Genomic DNA, 17873 nt, shown 5'->3' with positions numbered 1-17873 from the left:
AGGAATTATTGCTGCAGCTATTCAACATGCCAGCTTTGCAGCTGTGACCTCTAGCTGTACATTTGTTATTATACATTGTAAGAACTCATTGCTAAGAAATGTCTTAAACTCTTTGAAACACTTTTAAAAGCCTTATACATATGATTAAAAATATGCACTGATACTCATACATACTCTATTCTCTAGAAGAGGGTACTTTCGAGGAAACAGTTATAACCTCACAGTTCACAGGAAAGAGCAATCATTTTCCTTTGTGCTGGAGCTGAAATGCTATGCAATATAAATACAGATGTCCAGGCAAACTCATTAAACTGTACTCATAGCAAATGATGCAAGAAAATTAAAAAAAAAAAAAAAAAAAAATGAAGAACTTTTGCTGAAATTCATGGTGTTGCAACAAGAATTGATATTGATTACTTCACCATACTCAGCTTTAATTAGCTAGCTCAACACTGACTGTTGTGAAAACAAGCATGCAATTTGACCCAAGGAGTGTTTCTTTTAGAAAACAAAACTGAACAATGACAAACCTTCTGGCAGACCAGATGGGGGCTAAATTCTAACCTGATCATGCTGACATAAATGAGGGATTTTGTAGGTTGTAACTGCATTCCAAACAAAAGCACATTTTTGGCTTAGCTGAACACATAAAATTCATTCTTCTTGATGATTCTTGTAACCAAAGGCAGGTATGAATCAGTTCCCTTAAAAGAAGTCCCCAGAAGCCATGGTCCTCAATATGTCTTCCCAGATTAGCAAGGATGAATGACTGAGCAAATCTACAGAACACTTTGGATCCAGAAATTGTCTTTCTGCTAGGCTGAAAGATTTCAGATAATGTACAAAATCAAAACCCAAGTTCAAATCTACCTTCAGACTAAACTAAATAATGCAGCAGAGTTCACTTGATTTTGAAATAAAATGGGATTTTTGTACCTTTGCATTTTTTGTAAAATATTCTGTAAATTATTACAGCATGGATGTAAATGGTGAATTACCTCCCATTTAAGCCATTAGAAAGTAGATACCTAAACACGATTCTGTCACTCCTTGATCCCAAATATTTTACCCTGCATTTGTCTCTCAACCTAGGCTCAGAGAATTTGTACTAACTGAGCTGAATTTTTGCCTGGTGGTATTGCAGACAAATTTCAGGGAAGCATTGACACTGATGCTGCTGCTGCTGATACTGCTCTGTTACTTAGTTGTTTTTGTTGTTAAAAGGTTAAGAACTGTAGCAGGGCAGGGAACTGCCAGTTTGCTCATCCACTTTATGCTTTCTAATATCATCATCATGTCCAAGAATCTGGGAACAGAGTCAAGGCACTGCAGAGGAATTTGGAGAGGTTTTATCAGCACAAAGGAAGCAAGACAGAGAGAGTTTCAGAAATGGGGAAAAAGTTTGACTTTCCAGCCTAGTGTATGTGTGGTTACAAGACACATAGGAGGTATCCTAGACTGATTACTAGGAGAGGGTGTCTAGAGGCTGGAGTGTGACTGTCAGAGCAGTATCTGACAGAGCAGTATCCCACTGTGTGCAGCCATCCATTAGCAAGTGCCTAGGGTTGTCCCTGACAGGGGAAATCTCAAGTCTATAAAAACATGCAATGCCCTGGCCAAATAATCCTCAATTTTGTTTACAAATGAAAAATTAACATAGAAAGTAATGGGTGCTGAGAATTCCTTCATGTCAAAGAAAAGTGTTTATTTATTTCTTATCTACATACACATCCATTTTTGTTGCAATCATTGAATAAAGGAAGATTAAGGTGCAATGTAAGGCTGATGGGGTGGAAAAGGGGTATATTCTCCTAAACATTTCATATTTCTCTTTGTAATTATAATCTGTTTAGGTACAAAGTCCAGTGCATGGTATCACACAGATGGGAGAGATGCTGATGTTCTGAGTAGAGGACCAATACTTAACAGACTTGCAGTAAGCAGTCTTGCTGACGACAATGAAGAAACCTGACTGGTCAAAGCCTGTTTCAAACAGTAGCATTGCACCACAGTTTCTGCTTTTGAGGCAGAAACAGCAAGAGCTGGTCTCTAAGAAATGCCTGGGAAACTATGCTTGTAAACTGCACAGCGGCATCTTGGCAGTTGAATCTTCTCAGTGTCTCACAACTGCTATTGGGAATGATACTCAAGGATGTTCAAGGCTCTTTTCATTTCTTTTATCAAGATACAGTTTTTGTCCAGAGTATGAAAACATTAAAAGTAGCATTTCATCTGCAAGTTGTTTCAAAACCACTCCGTGTCCAGGATTGCATTCTACTTTTCATATTATTTACAAGTGGAATTTTTTCTGTATATTTGACCCTCAGTGCAGTGCCAGGTAACATCTGTGATGCTATGGGAAAATGAGCATTAAGCGATCCTCAGATATGCTGATGCAGCATTCAGTGCTGATGGTTTGTATGAAAACTTCCATCTATTCTTTCCAGTTCCCTGATCCTAAGGACAGCAGGAGCTAATTCAGACCTTGGCTGAAATAATGCTGCCTGAGGCTGGTTCTAAATTATACCAAAAACAAAAGTCAGAAGGATTAGCCAGGGCAGGGTGAGTGTGTCACTGTGATGGGCAGAGGCAGCAGAAGCTGGCACAGAGCTGGCCAGCAACACTGGGCAGGTGAGAACAGCTGAGTGCTTTCACCCCTTTGTTCCACTGCTTCGCAAATGAAGATGCAGCGCAGGGATGAACATTTAATGGATCTCACAATTCCTCTTATCTGCTTCTTGTTTTCCCTCCTGGGCAAATCTTCCTGAAGTTTGAAAATGGGCTGTGGATATAGCTATCAAGCATATGTTGCCAGAAGTGTTAAGCAAGGCAATGTAGATGCTGTCAAAGTACAGGAATGTAAGTCCAGATTTTACAGATCTTTCATAGAAAACTGGCTTTTCAGATTGTTAAGATCCAGAATGGGATAAATTATGTGCTTTCATTATTAATTCCAAATTATTGGCAAAAGAATGGTGCACCAATGTAATTTCAAAGGGTGTACTATATTTCAATCCACCAATAAAATGTGATGCAAGTTAAAAATATGCAACCAATCAAAATATCTGAAAACCTAGAATTTGAAATCCAATGCATCTTACATTTACAGCTCTGATGTGGCATACATTGGGCTCTGTATGTAAGTGACATATTGCTGAACATATACAGTAAAATCCATAATTCCACCTCAACTGCGTAGGACTTGTGGTCTGTTTTGTACCATACATAAAATGCGATTGGGAAGGAGTCCAAGATGGCTTGTATGGAAGTTACATCTAATCTGTTTCTCGCTGATTGTACTTCTGTGCGATTCCTACTTGCTCAAACTTCAACAGCTGTCAGGGGAGGCTTGCACAAAGACTGCAGGATAGGAACTAAACGTGTAAACAATGACTAGTACAATCAGAAATACTAATTGACTACAACAGTTACTCCCTCAGGGTATGGCAAAGCTTCCTTCGGAGGCAGTGAAGCAGGGACAAGCCAGATGTTCTCATATGATAGCATTAGGCACCTTGAACTCTAGAACCACACCTGCTTAGTCAGATGTAGGCTGTAAGTACCCTGTTTGTAGAATCCTGATCCTGTTTGCTCCCTGAAGCATGACATACACATCTTCTCGGTGTTATTCAGCCGTAGGATTAAGATATTCTATGTGTGTGGTGTGGAATATGAGGAGGGTTCATGTGTTAGGCTGTGATGGAGAAGGTGGTCCCAAGGCAAAGCAGCCTCAGCCCATACACTGAGTGCTAGAAGCATAAACCACATCCTGCAAGTACTTTGCTGTACATGTCCTCACACACGGTGTGGATTTTCTAGAGTTGTGACTGTCAGTAGATAAGTTTACAAGATTCACATGCAGCATTTCAACTCTGTAATAGCTTTCTGCATTTGTGTGCAGTGCTATTAATGCTGCAGTCACAGTAAAACAGAGGAAGGAAGTGAGTGACTTCAAAGGGTCAGTGCTATCACAGGTCTTGATGGTGCTTGGGAGTTGTCACAATTGCATCCAGCTCCTAGGTCTTCAACTGTAACCAGGCATACTCTTGACAAAGAAAGAGCCATGAACAGTTGTTTTTCCACGTCATATTGCTTACCAATCGGGTAGGATTCCTTTGGTCTGTGTTTGGTTTCTTCTCTAGGGAAGTCTACAGTAGCTTTACTACTGCTAACCATCAGCTGTCCTTCAACTCGTGGGTCTGAAGAGGAGGTAACAACAAGAACAACAAAGAGAATGGATGAAACTGAAAGTTACTGCAGCAGTTTTTCTAGATCACACCATCAACCACATGCTGGTGGGATCACCACAAAATGCTCTTACACATTGAGAGAGACCTCCCTACCAGGGACCTTCTGACAGTCAGGAAGGGTGTCAGCAATGTGCCAAACATGTCTCCCTCAGTGTACATTTTCACTGCAAAGCAGGAAAGGCAGTAAGGCAGCCATGTAAGCAAAATATCTAAAGTTGAGTCCCAAATGAATTTGAAGAGCTGCAAAGGCAAAGATAATGTTTTGACAATTCTGATCTTTTACAATTTTGTGGGAGGATGGGAAAGAAAGACGGTGATGTAATTGTATCTTACCTTTCATTTAAATCAGCACTTACATTCTGCTCAGGTCCTAGTTTTGCATAACTCAAAGGTAGATTTAGACCCACAACTGGGCCTACAGTACTCAGCCACAATATAATGTAATTTGTGTGTCTAGAAAAAGACAGAAAAATCCATAAACATCTTACCCAACTTTTCTGCATTGCAGATACAGTTGACAGTCATAGAAATAAAAATAAAATAAAAAACAACAACTTCAAGTGGGGCCATTCCTTTACATCAAGTGAACTTCAGCTTTCAGCGCTTAAGTGACAATACAGAATCCCTTTCTATTTGGATCAAGAAAGTTGTTTTGATGATGTTCACTTCCTAGCTGACTTACTTTGCCTGCAGTACATCAAGCTTTGCAAAGCACAGTAGTGTTTCTTACCTGTTCTGTTTCCGTGAGCTGGCCAGTACAGAGGACATGAATTCATTAGTCCGACAGGGGTGTAGAACAAAAAATGGTTGCCCAAGTAATGGGTGCTCCTAAGAGGGAAAATCAGTTCTTTTACTATGCAGGAAGAAAACAGAAAATATATTGTTTACACTTGAAATAGACAAAGCAGTGTCCACTTCATCCTTGATGTAATTTTTCTCAATTCACATTGTTTGTCTACTAGCAGTCGCTGACATATCAATACTTGAGAGCATATTCTCTTATCTAAAAAGAGAAATAAAAGCACCAAGCAGGCAATGACACAGTTTAGTTCAAATGTAAAAATTTTCAAAAGCAGCTGGAGTTACAGTCTTGTCAAACAGGTGCTGAGAAATAAATGGAGTTTAGTGTGGAGCTTGTGAGAGGAAGCAGGAAGGGAGGAAGAGCCCTCAGGGTGGCTTTAACTTCCACTAGATGGCATATCCTCACATTAGGCTATTCCACGGAAAAAAAAAAAAAAAAAAAAAAAAAAAAAATCCTGAAATGTGGTTGTCAAGAACCCAATCTAAACTGTCCTACAGGGAGATAAAATAACAATAACAAAAAAGCCATATAGTGACAATTAAGTTTGCAGTCATACACACTCCCTACAACCTGCTAAGGCTTTGTGTGTTCCCTTCCACCCTCACACCACATGAGGTGCTGTTGAAAACTCAGTCTGATCCTGCACAAACTTTTCACTTTTTTCTCCAACAGGCACTCTAAGTACGTGTTCTGACTGAATCAAACTTGCACTCCATGCAAAGCCCTAAGAGTGATCTCATATGCTCTTACATCAGTGATACCAAGAGATCAGCACACCTGCCTCACGCACTGTGCCCTGGGGAAGTGATTTTCCTTTAATGCTGCTGAGGTCACTGCTACTGCTTCTGCACCAAAATAAACAAATCCTACCTCATCCCCACACTCAGGAAGGGCAAAAGCACTTAATATAGCACAGCAGGGAACAGCTAGAGAGTGGTTCCAGATGAGAAAGATGCCCAACGTGGAAGGCTAGCACAGCCTGCTTGCAGATGAGCCCAGACTGCCGGAGCCAGAGCCTTGGCAGAGACTTACCATGAGGACTGGGTGTTTTCTTCTGGGTAAAGGCCCTTTTCCTTAGCTGCACTTCTTGTGGTGGCTCTATTATGGTTGGCCAAGAAGAAACTATACTAATCTTATTCTCCCTTAATAATCCCTTGGTCCAGGCTGATATAATTGCAGCCAGAGTCCCCTGGTTCTGTGACTGCATTTTGTCTTAGGATTTAGCAAATTGCCTGCACTGAAGAGAGGAGGATCGCTAAATCTTCTTACTATACAGTAAAAACTCCTTTTACACCCCCCTGCTAACAAATGAAGACAAATCCTGGCCTGTCATCTTCAGCAAAGAGGACATATCCTATATCACAGTGTCTCTTGCAGTTAAAGGACACTTGGTTCTCATGCTAAAAACACACTCATAAAGATCAATCCTTTTGTGTCTAGGAGAACTTTTAAAAACTTCCAGAAGCTTCACAACATACAGAAATAATGTTCAGAAAGCTGTGTTTTTACATTGCAGTGCAAACAGATAACTTACGCATGAATGCTACCATCTGCTGTTGGTAACAGAGAACTGATGCTGTTTTCCATTGAGAAAAACTAACAGTTTGAATAAAAGATCCATTCAAATTATCTGCTAGCTTAAATCATCTCAGATCTCTAAGCAATCCTAGAAAATACATAGGTTGTGCCAATGGTATTCCTAAAAGACAGTAAAAACAGATAGTTAACAGTATTTACAGAACTATTTACAGAACTATTAAACCAAACCAAACAAAACAAAGTACATCAAGCAGCAAGTTGAGCAATTCCCTTACATGTAGAAAGAGTCTAAAGAGATAATACACACTCCCAAATGCAGAAGATCCGCTGGAGTCTTAGCACTCCAAGAAGAGCATAAGGATGATTTCCAAAGCTGAACGTTCAGCCTGAATTCAATCCCAACCATCCTGTGACCTGGTCTTTCATCCTATCCTGCAGTACTTGCTTGAGCAAACCACCAATGAATAACAGCCAACAGCAGCCAGAGATGATTTTTTAAATAGCTTATTAAATTGCTTATTCATCTTTCTTCTTTCAGTTCTTCCTCTCCTTACAACACAATGGAGTGAGACTGAAAAAATTCCCAAACACTAACAACTACATGCCTGTATGAAAAAGCAAAGTGTATTGCTCCCGGATTTTTCTTAAGTGTAATACCCTTGATCCCATCTTTAGTGTCAAGTCAAGACTCCTGAGCATGTGACAGTGGTGAATTCCATTCAACTTCCAAACTCCCTGCAGTGTCTCTTCCACTCTTCTTGAACAGTGGAAAGGAACTTTATTCCCCTCTTGATCAAGCAGATGTAAAAAACCTCAAGGGAGAGGTTTTTACTACAGGACCCAGCCACCAGCTTCAGAGCTGATAGAAATACTCTGAGGACATTTGGTTTGGGTTAGTGAAACCCTCCTCCTTGCACTTCTGAAGCAACAGGAGTGCCAGAGCAGTGCAGATCTCACTGTAATCCACCTAATTTTGAACAGCAGCAATGAAGTGACCCAGGAGCTCATTAAAACTTGTGCTGCTTCTTGGCAAGGCTGTAGGCATGGCATGTGCACTACAGCTGCCCGTTATCTGTGCATTCTCAGAGAGCTGCTTTGGCTTCCACTTAGGCAAGCTGAGGACTGTCACTTATTTGTTTACCTCTAATCCATGAAATTTAAGTATTACACAGATCCTTAGCAAAGAAAATCCACAAATACAGTGTCAAGAAAATAGTTGTGTATAAAATGGGAATTTTTCAATAAGCTGATTGAATCTGCTTGTCTTTTTCACCTTAAATGAAAGGAATGAAACTGCAAGAATGCTATACTTTTCAGAAACATTCAAAACCTGAAAGATAGGAATATGTCATGCTCTGTATGTCTGACAGGAAAAACACAAAAGCAGGAGAGATTAAAATAATTCCTGAGCCAAGCAGGAGTTTCTAAGGGAAATGGCTGAGGCACAGAGGGAGAGTTGTTGAGCAACCAGGGAAAACATTCTGAGAGCATCAAATCTGATTCAGTCAAACCCTAAACTCCAGCCCCTGCACATAATGGCATCCCTATGAGGCTTAATGTATAACCAAAGTTAAATCAGTGACACAGCACCTCTGAGGAGGAAATACTGGACAGCTGCCAAAAAAAAAAAAAAAAAAAAAAAAAAAAAAATGAGTTATCAAAGCTCTGAATGACTTCAGAATTGATATTGGGCTATAGAGCATTTTTATTGCCAGGTCACCAATTCAGATTTCAGCCTGAGCTTGCAATAGCTAGAACTCATTATTGTATGACAGCTGTACATGCAATTGTCAGTCAAACTGGCATTAATTAGTACCCTTGTTGGTCATCACTGCAGATGAGTCTAGAACTGAAGGCAATGGCTTATCTTGCCACCCCAAGGTGTCTGCGCTGAGGTGTTCCATCAGAACAAGCAAGAAAGGTGCACTTCTGTTGCTCATGGGATGCCCTGAGAGAGGGCTACGAATTTGTAGTATGATGACTCCCAAGTCCTTCTCAACCACTGTCTCATGAGAATGAAGGAGCTTGTGCTGCATCTGCTCCAGGAACCTGTTTATTACCTGCCACAGTCATCTCTTGGAATAAAGATACTCCACAGGCAGTGAAATGTATCCTGGCAAAATGCTAGGATGACAATACTAGCCTTCAGCTAGCCTCATCTGTGCATCCCTTTTGGGAAAACCATAAAGTCTTATTGAGGTTTCATGAAAAAAAAAAAAAAAAAGACCATTTTAAGTAGTAAAAAAGAGTCTCCTCGTTCTTAATTGGTCATATACCAATGCCTTTTACAGAGAAATGTGTGTGACTTTCAATTCAATTCTAGCAATTACTTGTTGGTATTGTACAGAAAGAACCCATTTACAGGTTGCTCTCAACTCTCCTGGACAGTAGTGCTCAGATAGTTAATTTGAAATCAGCTGCTTTATTTTCTTGTTGCCATCCCCATGCTGACTCACAGTGCTGATCAGCACCCATCATGCACCTGCACATCTCTTGAGCCTGACACAACTTTCACTGGAAATCAAGTTTTTACAGGCAGCAACTAGCTCCAGTGAATATGGAAGCTCCAAACGTTGCTCCATTTACTTCCTGTAGGAAGACATCTTTCTTAGGTGACATCATGAATGACTTGAAAGGATGATCTGCACCCATTTCTGTGCCTGTTACCTCAACTCTCACAAAACCACGTAAGAGATGTGAAATGTTTCATTGGTAGTGTAATAATGAATTTAGTTCTGTTTAGGGATGCTACACAATACTGAACACAACTGAGGAGCGTAACAGCTTCCTGTATGTTAGCTGAGCAACTACAACCATCTGTGCAGGTGTGGTGAGCTCCCTCAGATGTGAGGACAAACTGGTGTGCTTAAACCTTTTCATTGAGGTTTTTGTTAGTGTGCCTGAACCCTCAGCAACAACGACGACAAAAGGAACGCTGCAGGCTCCCAGAGGACCCAGGAACATTTCAGTTTAGCAGCCGCTTCTTCTGTGTGGCGCAAGAAGGCCTGTTTTCATAAAGTCTGTCAGGGATGCCAATACTCGATCAACTGTCCTTCACCCGTTCTGCCCTCATTTACTGATGTAACTGGGCTGTCCTCGCAAGGTCGTGAGGTGTAAAGGGGTAAGACTAGCTTCATCTCCTGTCCTGTGCACTGCCTGTAATGCAGTGAAATGTCAGACATGAATATGAACAGTGGCAAAAATTGGGTGGCTCCTCTATAATCAAATATGAAACTTCCATCAGGTTGGGTTATGTCAATTTATCTATCAGTGCGTGTAGGAAATACTATCCAAGTGAGATTTGAATTAAAAATAAACATTAGTTCAGGTAACGGGTAATTGCCTGTAGGTAGCTGTGCTGTGCTCCACTCTTCTCTTTGCCAGCCAGCAGGTACTTTGTTGTCAGTGCATCTCCTGTAACAGCACCATTTATCTTCTCTGTCATAACTGGAGCTCGTCCGGTAGAAATGGTTTCTATTTTCTCCAGTGCTACATTAACCTGCCTTGGAGCATACATCGTAACATTTATGGCCTCTCCATTTACGATAGTGCAAGGGATTTGTACCTAAAACTAACTCTGCACCGATCCAGTTTGCATAATCATGGAGGGTTGTCAAAACTTTCATACAGGATACTGCTACCAAACACCACATCCAGCATCTCCAGGTATTTTCCCAGCACTGTTTGCAATCCCAGTCATCAGGTCAGAAAAAGAAGGTAGGACTAATAAATCATGACCTCCATAATCTCTTCCATTCAGGGAAATGGAAACAGTGATGCAATGAATAAAGGAGTTGCAGGCCCTTCCCTTTTCACCAACTTTTAACCCCACTTACTGAAATAAATGCCTACTGCTAAGTAAAAATCCTTCACACAGGGTTATGATGCTACAAGTATTTTATGTCCTTGAATTCACAACCTCCTTTTTCATTCCTTATTTTTTATATACACCAGTAGTAACTTACTTGTCAATAAAATCAAACTCTTCTTATTCAGAAAGACAGTAATAAAATTTTTCTTTTCAGATTGACTCTATGTCCCATGACCACAACAATAACTGCACATGTGGAACCCAAAGCACGTTGAACTTGAGGTCAAAGGAAGACTTTATGCTTCAATTACACACACGCTCCAGTTTGGGTGTAAAAAGCAAGTAACATTTTTATGAATGAGGGCTGGGGGACATTAAGCCTGAGCAGTGAAGTCAGATGAGCATATGCATGTTGTGATTACAAGGACCAGTAATGGTACTTGCAAAGGCAACAGGACAGCAACAGCTGTTACAAGAAATGTGCTCCTAACATCTCTCTCTGTTTTTTACTTTTTCTTACAGATTTTCCCCTAATAATGGAATTACTGCAACAGAAACTCCATTATTATGGCACCGCTGTGTTGCAGAAGCAGCATTAAGGAATTTCAGTTACACCAGGAATTTCTATCATTCCGTTGGAAGGCACAGATCATAGTAATAAAGCTATCAGAATACTAACTGTGTAGTGCTTCTCATTTCTACTGATGTGGGTCACAACATTTCTATTAATGCAGCCACTTCATAAAAACAATATTTAAGAAATAGGACTGGTATTGGTTACAGAGAAGTGATAATCAAAAAAATCTTCAGATGGGGAAAAATGGCTGGTGAAAGGATTGTGCTTGCTGTAAAAACTGTCAAATCCAAAAAGCATTTTAAAAACTCCTTCCATCTTAGTGGGCACGGGATAGAGTTTATTACCTGGGACAGGCGACATATTTAGTCACCTTGATTTCAATTTACAAACAGAAGTCAAGTCATCCTACTGATGTAACTGAGGAAAGTTTCTATAACTTTGCAGTAAAATAGAGAGAACGACTCCCATTGCTAAGCGTGTTGAGGATAAACCGTTCTACTTCTGTCTGTAGCAGGCGCTGGAAAATGACTATAAAAGTGCAACTATTGCTGCTCTCCTGCATTTTCTTAGATAATCAAAATAAATCTACAATGGTACTGAGCTAGGGAAAACCTGAAGGGAGCCTGACAAAACAAAAAAGTGAAAGACGAAAAAAGCGAATTTCTGTCATTACTGAACCACTTTTTGGAGGAGAAGGCTACAGATGGATTTTAATTCCTGCTCAAGTTCTTACTTGGAGAGGGACAGTTACAGTTGCCCTTATGATTTAATGTATGTGTTCCCTGTGTGTTTCCAAAGGCATCCTAACTTCAGCGACAAGTTTTTATTAATACTTTCACAACTGTGAACCCCACAGAGTCAAATAAGCTTTCTTCTTGCATCAAGTATGAAGTCCAAGTTGAAAAAACAATTAATCAAACTGCTGGAGTTTTTCTGAGGAAAATGGAGTTGCTTTGGCATATTCTACAACACAAATATATGAGAATACTTGATGCAGCCAGAATTTCTGTAAAATGAACCACATTTACCACTTTGTACCTGCTGTTTCAAATCCATCATGGCCAAGACGGTGGAAATGCTGTTTCTGAAGAAACAAATTCTTCAGAGCACAAACTGCCACTGCTTTTTCCATAAGGGACATCTTAAAACCCTGCTAATGACATGAAAGCTGGCTGATCACAGCCTGAATGCAGCCTTTTGTCTACAGTTTGCAATAAAATTGTTTTTTAATTTGGACAGAGCTCTAACCACCACATTCCACGCACACATCACCTCTACATTGCTAACTTACTGCTACTTATGTTGACATCTTCAGCCTCTGCTGAATTTGACACCTGTAGTCAAATGTCACAAAAACATCAATCTTGCTCTTCCATTTTTAAAGCTACCAGAAATAGGATGTGCATCCAAAACAGGAACGGTACCTCAATCCAAAATCTTTGAGGACAGCTTTGCTTTTCTTGTATAACGCACAGTGCAGGTTAGAAAGTCACAGACAAAGCCATTTACCCAGAAATAAAGTGTTTGCAAGGGCAACAGACAGAAATGTGTTTAATCACAAGTTTTACTTTTATTTACTTTACATCTTTGGGCTCTTCCTGTTTCAGGTTTATTCAAAAGATAAATACATTTTCCATATAGTGGTTTCTGTAACTAGGACAGTGATAACAATGGAAAAGAATGTCATAAGATCTGACATGCATATGCAGTTTTTGTGCAGAGCTTACTATTGTAACACCTTAATACTACAGAATAAAAAAATAACATAAATAACTAGATAACCAAGATCTATTTAATATTTCATCCCTGAAATTGGTTCATCTGCCTTATTCCAGAATATTTACAGTTTTGAGAGAGTGGTAATCCTCTTTTGCAATTTACATATATATTTATTTTTCTAATAATTTAACATCTAACAGAATATCTTTTAAAGGCATACCTAAGAAGTCACGTAGGACAAGCATAACGTTAAACAAGAATAGACAACACTGCTGATACTTATATATAAAACCAGGTTTGAATTACTAAATTTAAGAAAAAGTGGAATAAAGCACTAGGTGACGCTCAGACAAAGCTGTGTTTTTAAAGCCTAAACTTCTCAAAAGCATGTAACTTGCATTTAGGATTCTTTAAGAAAATTCTATAGTTAAAAATTGGCAGGTCCATAATTATATTGTCAAGAAATGGCATCTCAGCCATTTTTCCAAGAAAATAAACAGATGATTCTTCTTCCATGCTTGCCAAAATAAGATTAATTCAGTTGTCACCATTTTAGTTATGTAGCATATAGTCTTAATTAATTACTATTTGAAATCTGTTCTTAAGTTAAGAGATTCATCTAAGGTGCAAAACTGAAAGATCCAACAAGCTGTATAAGTATGGAAAGATTTTGGGACAGATTTCCAACCCTGATTAAAAAATGCTGAGTTCAGAAAAAAAAAAAAAAAAAATCCATAATGGCATTTGATAAATGTGCCCCCAAAGGGTTCACTTCATAATCCCAGGAATTTCTGGACAAGAAGATAGTGGGAAGAGAGATTTTCATTGGACTTTTGAGTTTGAAATACTGTAGCTAGCAAATGAGATGGCATATATTCCTACCTCCTCTATACAGTTTATCAAGGAGGAAGTATGACTAATAGCTATAACATTGTCAGAAGACAGACAATTACCACAAGGTAATGAATGGAAAGCAAATTTCTTCTGCAGCAGAGCAGTAGAACACTAATTTGACTATGTCAAATATAAGAAGGCAATGAAGTGTCCGTAGAAGTGTGACTCAGCCCTCATTCTGAGTTCAGGCCAAGGGAAGACTTTCTTTGTTCCTCATCTTTCCTTATAACACTAGATGACTGTGATCCTCCAGTTAAAGCACCCCATAGTGCATATTACTTGAAATACCATTTGTTGGACCAATACTCTGAATAACTACTGAAACTGCAAATACTTATTCTTGCACAGATGCTTTAAGACCATCAATATTCATGGTAATTTTCCTGATGATAGACTCAATATAAGGCTACAAACATTGTGCTGTGTAAAAGCCTGGTCAAGTTGCCCAAGGTTCCTAAGGATCTCATACACAGCATGGTAGAGTAAGAAGTTTGAACTGGGATTACTCATCACCAGAAAAGTGAATGCTGGCATAACAAAGGTGGACAACAGAAAATGACAAAAGGACCTGAAAGTCTCCTGCAAGGCCTTCTCAGAGATGCAGCTAAGTGCTTTGATAACTGTGGTATTCAGAGTTTAAAAAGATTTGGAACACATTGGTGTCTGTGACACTGAATGAGTGAAACACTGAGCTCTCTTCTGAGAGCCCAAAAGTTTATGAAAGCCTGAACTTACCAGTGCTGTAGAAGCCGTAACTCCCATTCTGCTAGGGCATTTTGAGCAGTGTCTGCAACAGTGGCAGGTAGAAAGGTTCTTTTTGTAGAGCAAGAACCTGGCCTTTTCCTGTGGTTCGCTCCCCTTGTACTGCTCCAGCATGTTTGTTGCATTAGAGATGATGGAGGACACACTCACGCATGGTCATTTTGCATCCATTTATGGACAAGTGGTCTCATAAATTCATCTAAATGCTTTTGAACTGCTGATCTGTTAATCTGGATACCGAAATTCCATTTAAATGGCACTTTAAAAGCTTTTCTTATTAAAATAAATAAATAAATAAAATCTGCAGAAGGGCTTGACGAAGAGCTCTTACTGCAGAAAAAAAGGAAATTGTTATAAAGTTTACAACAGTTTTGTGCCCATGACAGTTGTCTTTCATGTGGAGTTGAATTTGTGACATCTATGATATCCATTTCCCTCACACTGTGCAATCAATATTACTGTGTATTTCATTTTTTTCTTCATAGGAACGTTCAATAATGGGGAATATTCAGTAACCAGCTTCATACCAATAATGAATTGCTGGGTCCATACAGGTCTGCTGAAGGTCACTGCACAGGAAGACAGAAGAGCAACCCATCTCTGCCTACAATGAGCAATGCCAGACCAGGGAAGGAATACGCTATTTCAACTTCTTCCAAAAAAATCTCTACTTGGGAGGCTCTGTGGAATCTCTCTTGCTAGAGAAATTGTCTGTAAAGGCAAATGCAATGTGTAGCACTGTCACACTTTTTTTCTACAGAAGCAGAGAAGAATCAAGAGAATCAATACTATTACAGTGTAATTCATTCAATTAATTATGTATCAGTGTGGAAATATTATTAAATCTCCATTTCAGAATAACTGATCAATTCAAGTAACGATAACACTAGGACTTAAAAGTTTATCCTGAATGGTGCCCCAGAAATCAGCAAGGATCCTCCTACCGAGGAGGATTTTTATCTCCATATGAGCATTACCCATTAAGCCTCTTTGCTTATTCTATACCCTTTAGTAATAGTCCACTGTTTGGTCTTTTCCTACTATGAAATTAGTCAGACTAAGTTTATGCCATAAAGTCTTACTGGGAGAAACATGACTCAGCTGTAGGGCAGCTATACATTATTAATCAATGCTTAGTTTTTAAATAAACCTTCTTGCTAGCTTGTACACTACTATTGTTTGTTTTCAACCACAGAAGTTCAATCTATCAGAGAAAATTTTAGATTGAAATAAATATTCACCCAGCTTTTCCGTTCTCAGATTTTTCCCTCTGAAACAGCCTTCCAATCCATGCTGGTAAGATTCCCTTTTCTCAGGAAGTTGTACTAATAATTTTCCAAAAATATTAGCAGGGGATCCATAGCAACTGTTGATATGAGTCAAAATGATTTAAGAGAGATCTTAGCAACCTTCTGTTAAGATATACTGTATACAGCCTCCCCCACTTAGCAAAATCCCACAATATGGCAAGAAAGATTTGTATGTCTAAGAATAGCTACCTACACACATTTTTCAAGATGACTGAGCCATAATGATTTAAATCCTCCCTACCACAGTTTCAGCAAGATGTGCCTCTACAACACTACATCAAAGTGTTCTGTTCGGAGTTTTGAATCTTTTTCCTTTTTTAAGTCACACCATTAACATCCTTGACATTTTAGAAATAATGTTTATTGATTTTTCTGTTAACATTGCTATAAATTAAGTGATGTAATGGACAGGATTATTGAAGTTCTATAAAGAATATGTCTTTCAGATTCTTAACTACATATTGAAAAAGCGCAGACTCTGGAAAAATACTGCAGTTCTGTGCTGTTCTTGGGAAGTTTTCATTTGGATGATTACTTTTTATGTGACAGAATGGACATAAAACAGAGATGATATTACAACTACCTGCTAAATACCAAATGACAGGAGAAAAACACCTGTTTTAGATGAAATTGAGAAATAAACAATAGTAACAAACCAGACATAGGAAAATTCCTTATCACTTGCTGTTCTGAAATTTAAAATCTGTGGGACAGGGTTGCTAATATTCGCTTTAGTGGTAGAAGTGTTATTAGTAAATGCAAATAGCTTTCTTCATTGGAGATGAGGATTGATAAAAGGGCTGAATAGACTGAACCTGAAGATGCATGAACAGTGAAGAAGGAAAACAGCACAATCATCTTCAGCCTCATTCAATTAGCATTGGTGTCAACAGACCACACCTTTCTATTTTAAGGGTTACACAAGGTGAGACTTTAAGCTAAGACTTGCAAGAGTGTGGAGGATCTTTTAACAGACTACCACATAGACAACAATGATCTACCATATTTAGGAATTTAATATAGCCCTGAAATTTAAGACTTGCAACTGTCCTCACAAACTACTGCATTGAGAGTCAGAATATCTGATGTCTTCTTCAGAATGCTCTGAATGTCTTTTTTTTTTTTTTTTTTTTTTTTTTTCCTGGAGTGACAGCAAGGCACTAAAAGAACCAAACACCAACCTATTGTCAGCAAAAACAGAACTGACGTACCATACATGAACCTTGTCCGCTCCCATGGTTAGGAGGAGTGCCCTACAGGCAGAGCCCTAATTCGCATTTTGGTAATAGAAGTATCTGGGTCTGAAGAGGTTTTGGTAAAACCTGATAAGGGGCAGGGAATGAGCAAGGCAGCATGTGCTTTGTTAACTTCCATGATCCTTCAGAGTCCTGACTCACAGATTATTTTTTAGACTGTTTCTACAGAACCTTCAAGTCACCAAGCCTTTATTCTTGTTTTATTGGGCAGTTTTTCAACTGCTGAGCCTCCTGTAATAATGCAATTCGATTTCTGTCCTTGGATGTTTGATTTTACATTCCTTCATCGCTAAGCATTGATTAAGCCTTAGCAGATATACTTGATTGTGTTTATGACTTTGTTTTCTCAGAGCAAGGTCAGGGTTTATGACAACATGACACTCATAAAAAACAAAATTTTTGGTGATGCTTGTTTCCTGACTGTGACCAGATTTATTCTCCAACTTTTAAAATGATCTTGTTAGTTTGCTTTAAAACAGAAAAAAGTAATTGAGACATGGACTGGCACAAATGAGAAGAAGCAAAAATGGACCTGGGCACATATGTTCAGGGATTTATATCCAAAATTCTCTAAAATTCTCACTTTGCTTCCTCCTAGCTTTTGGAAGACCTGTTTCTCAGAGTGCTAAGTCCCCCCTCACAGAAGAAGAAAACATTTTTCTGCTACTTGCCATGGGCATAAACAACTATATCTGGAGAAGATAAATGTCTGGCCTACACCCCAAACTGAATCCCATAGCCTTCACAAAGCATGCCTACCAAACCTGATGTTCTACAAAACATACCAAAAAGAAAGAAGAGATGGTCATTATACCCTACTTTACTCTACAAGCAAGTAAAGAACTAATCTGAGACATGAGACCTAGATTCAGCTTTCTTTTCTTCTTGATTTAGAGTAAAGCTCTTAACTTCATAGAAAGTTAGCCACGCCACTGTGCCACTGAGCTGCTTTT

The 17873-nt window shown here is 39.0% G+C and overlaps 1 protein-coding gene across 3 annotated transcripts in view; it reads right to left on the bottom strand.

The window, feature by feature from the left end:
- Positions 1–1680: 1680 nt before the first annotated feature.
- ATG10 (autophagy related 10) overlaps positions 1681–17873 on the bottom strand; it is an 81614-nt gene continuing 65421 nt past the window's right edge. For 2 of the 3 annotated variants that reach the window (XM_035310312.1, XM_035310313.1), the window contains exons 6-8: positions 4981–5078; positions 4584–4703; positions 1681–4199 (exon numbers count right to left, since the gene is read on the bottom strand). In XM_035310312.1, coding sequence (XP_035166203.1) covers positions 4187–4199; positions 4584–4703; positions 4981–5078 — 231 coding nt within the window. In that variant the 3' untranslated portion in view covers positions 1681–4186. The remainder of the gene's footprint in view (positions 4200–4583; positions 4704–4980; positions 5079–17873) is intronic. The other variant, XM_035310314.1, reaches the window with a different exon arrangement.

The sequence above is a fragment of the Oxyura jamaicensis genome, chromosome Z (assembly GCF_011077185.1).
Source record: "Oxyura jamaicensis isolate SHBP4307 breed ruddy duck chromosome Z, BPBGC_Ojam_1.0, whole genome shotgun sequence".
Classification (NCBI taxonomy): Eukaryota; Metazoa; Chordata; class Aves; order Anseriformes; family Anatidae; genus Oxyura; species Oxyura jamaicensis.
The sequence above is the reverse complement of the archived record's forward strand: the minus strand, read 5'-3'. Positions and strand labels throughout refer to the sequence as shown.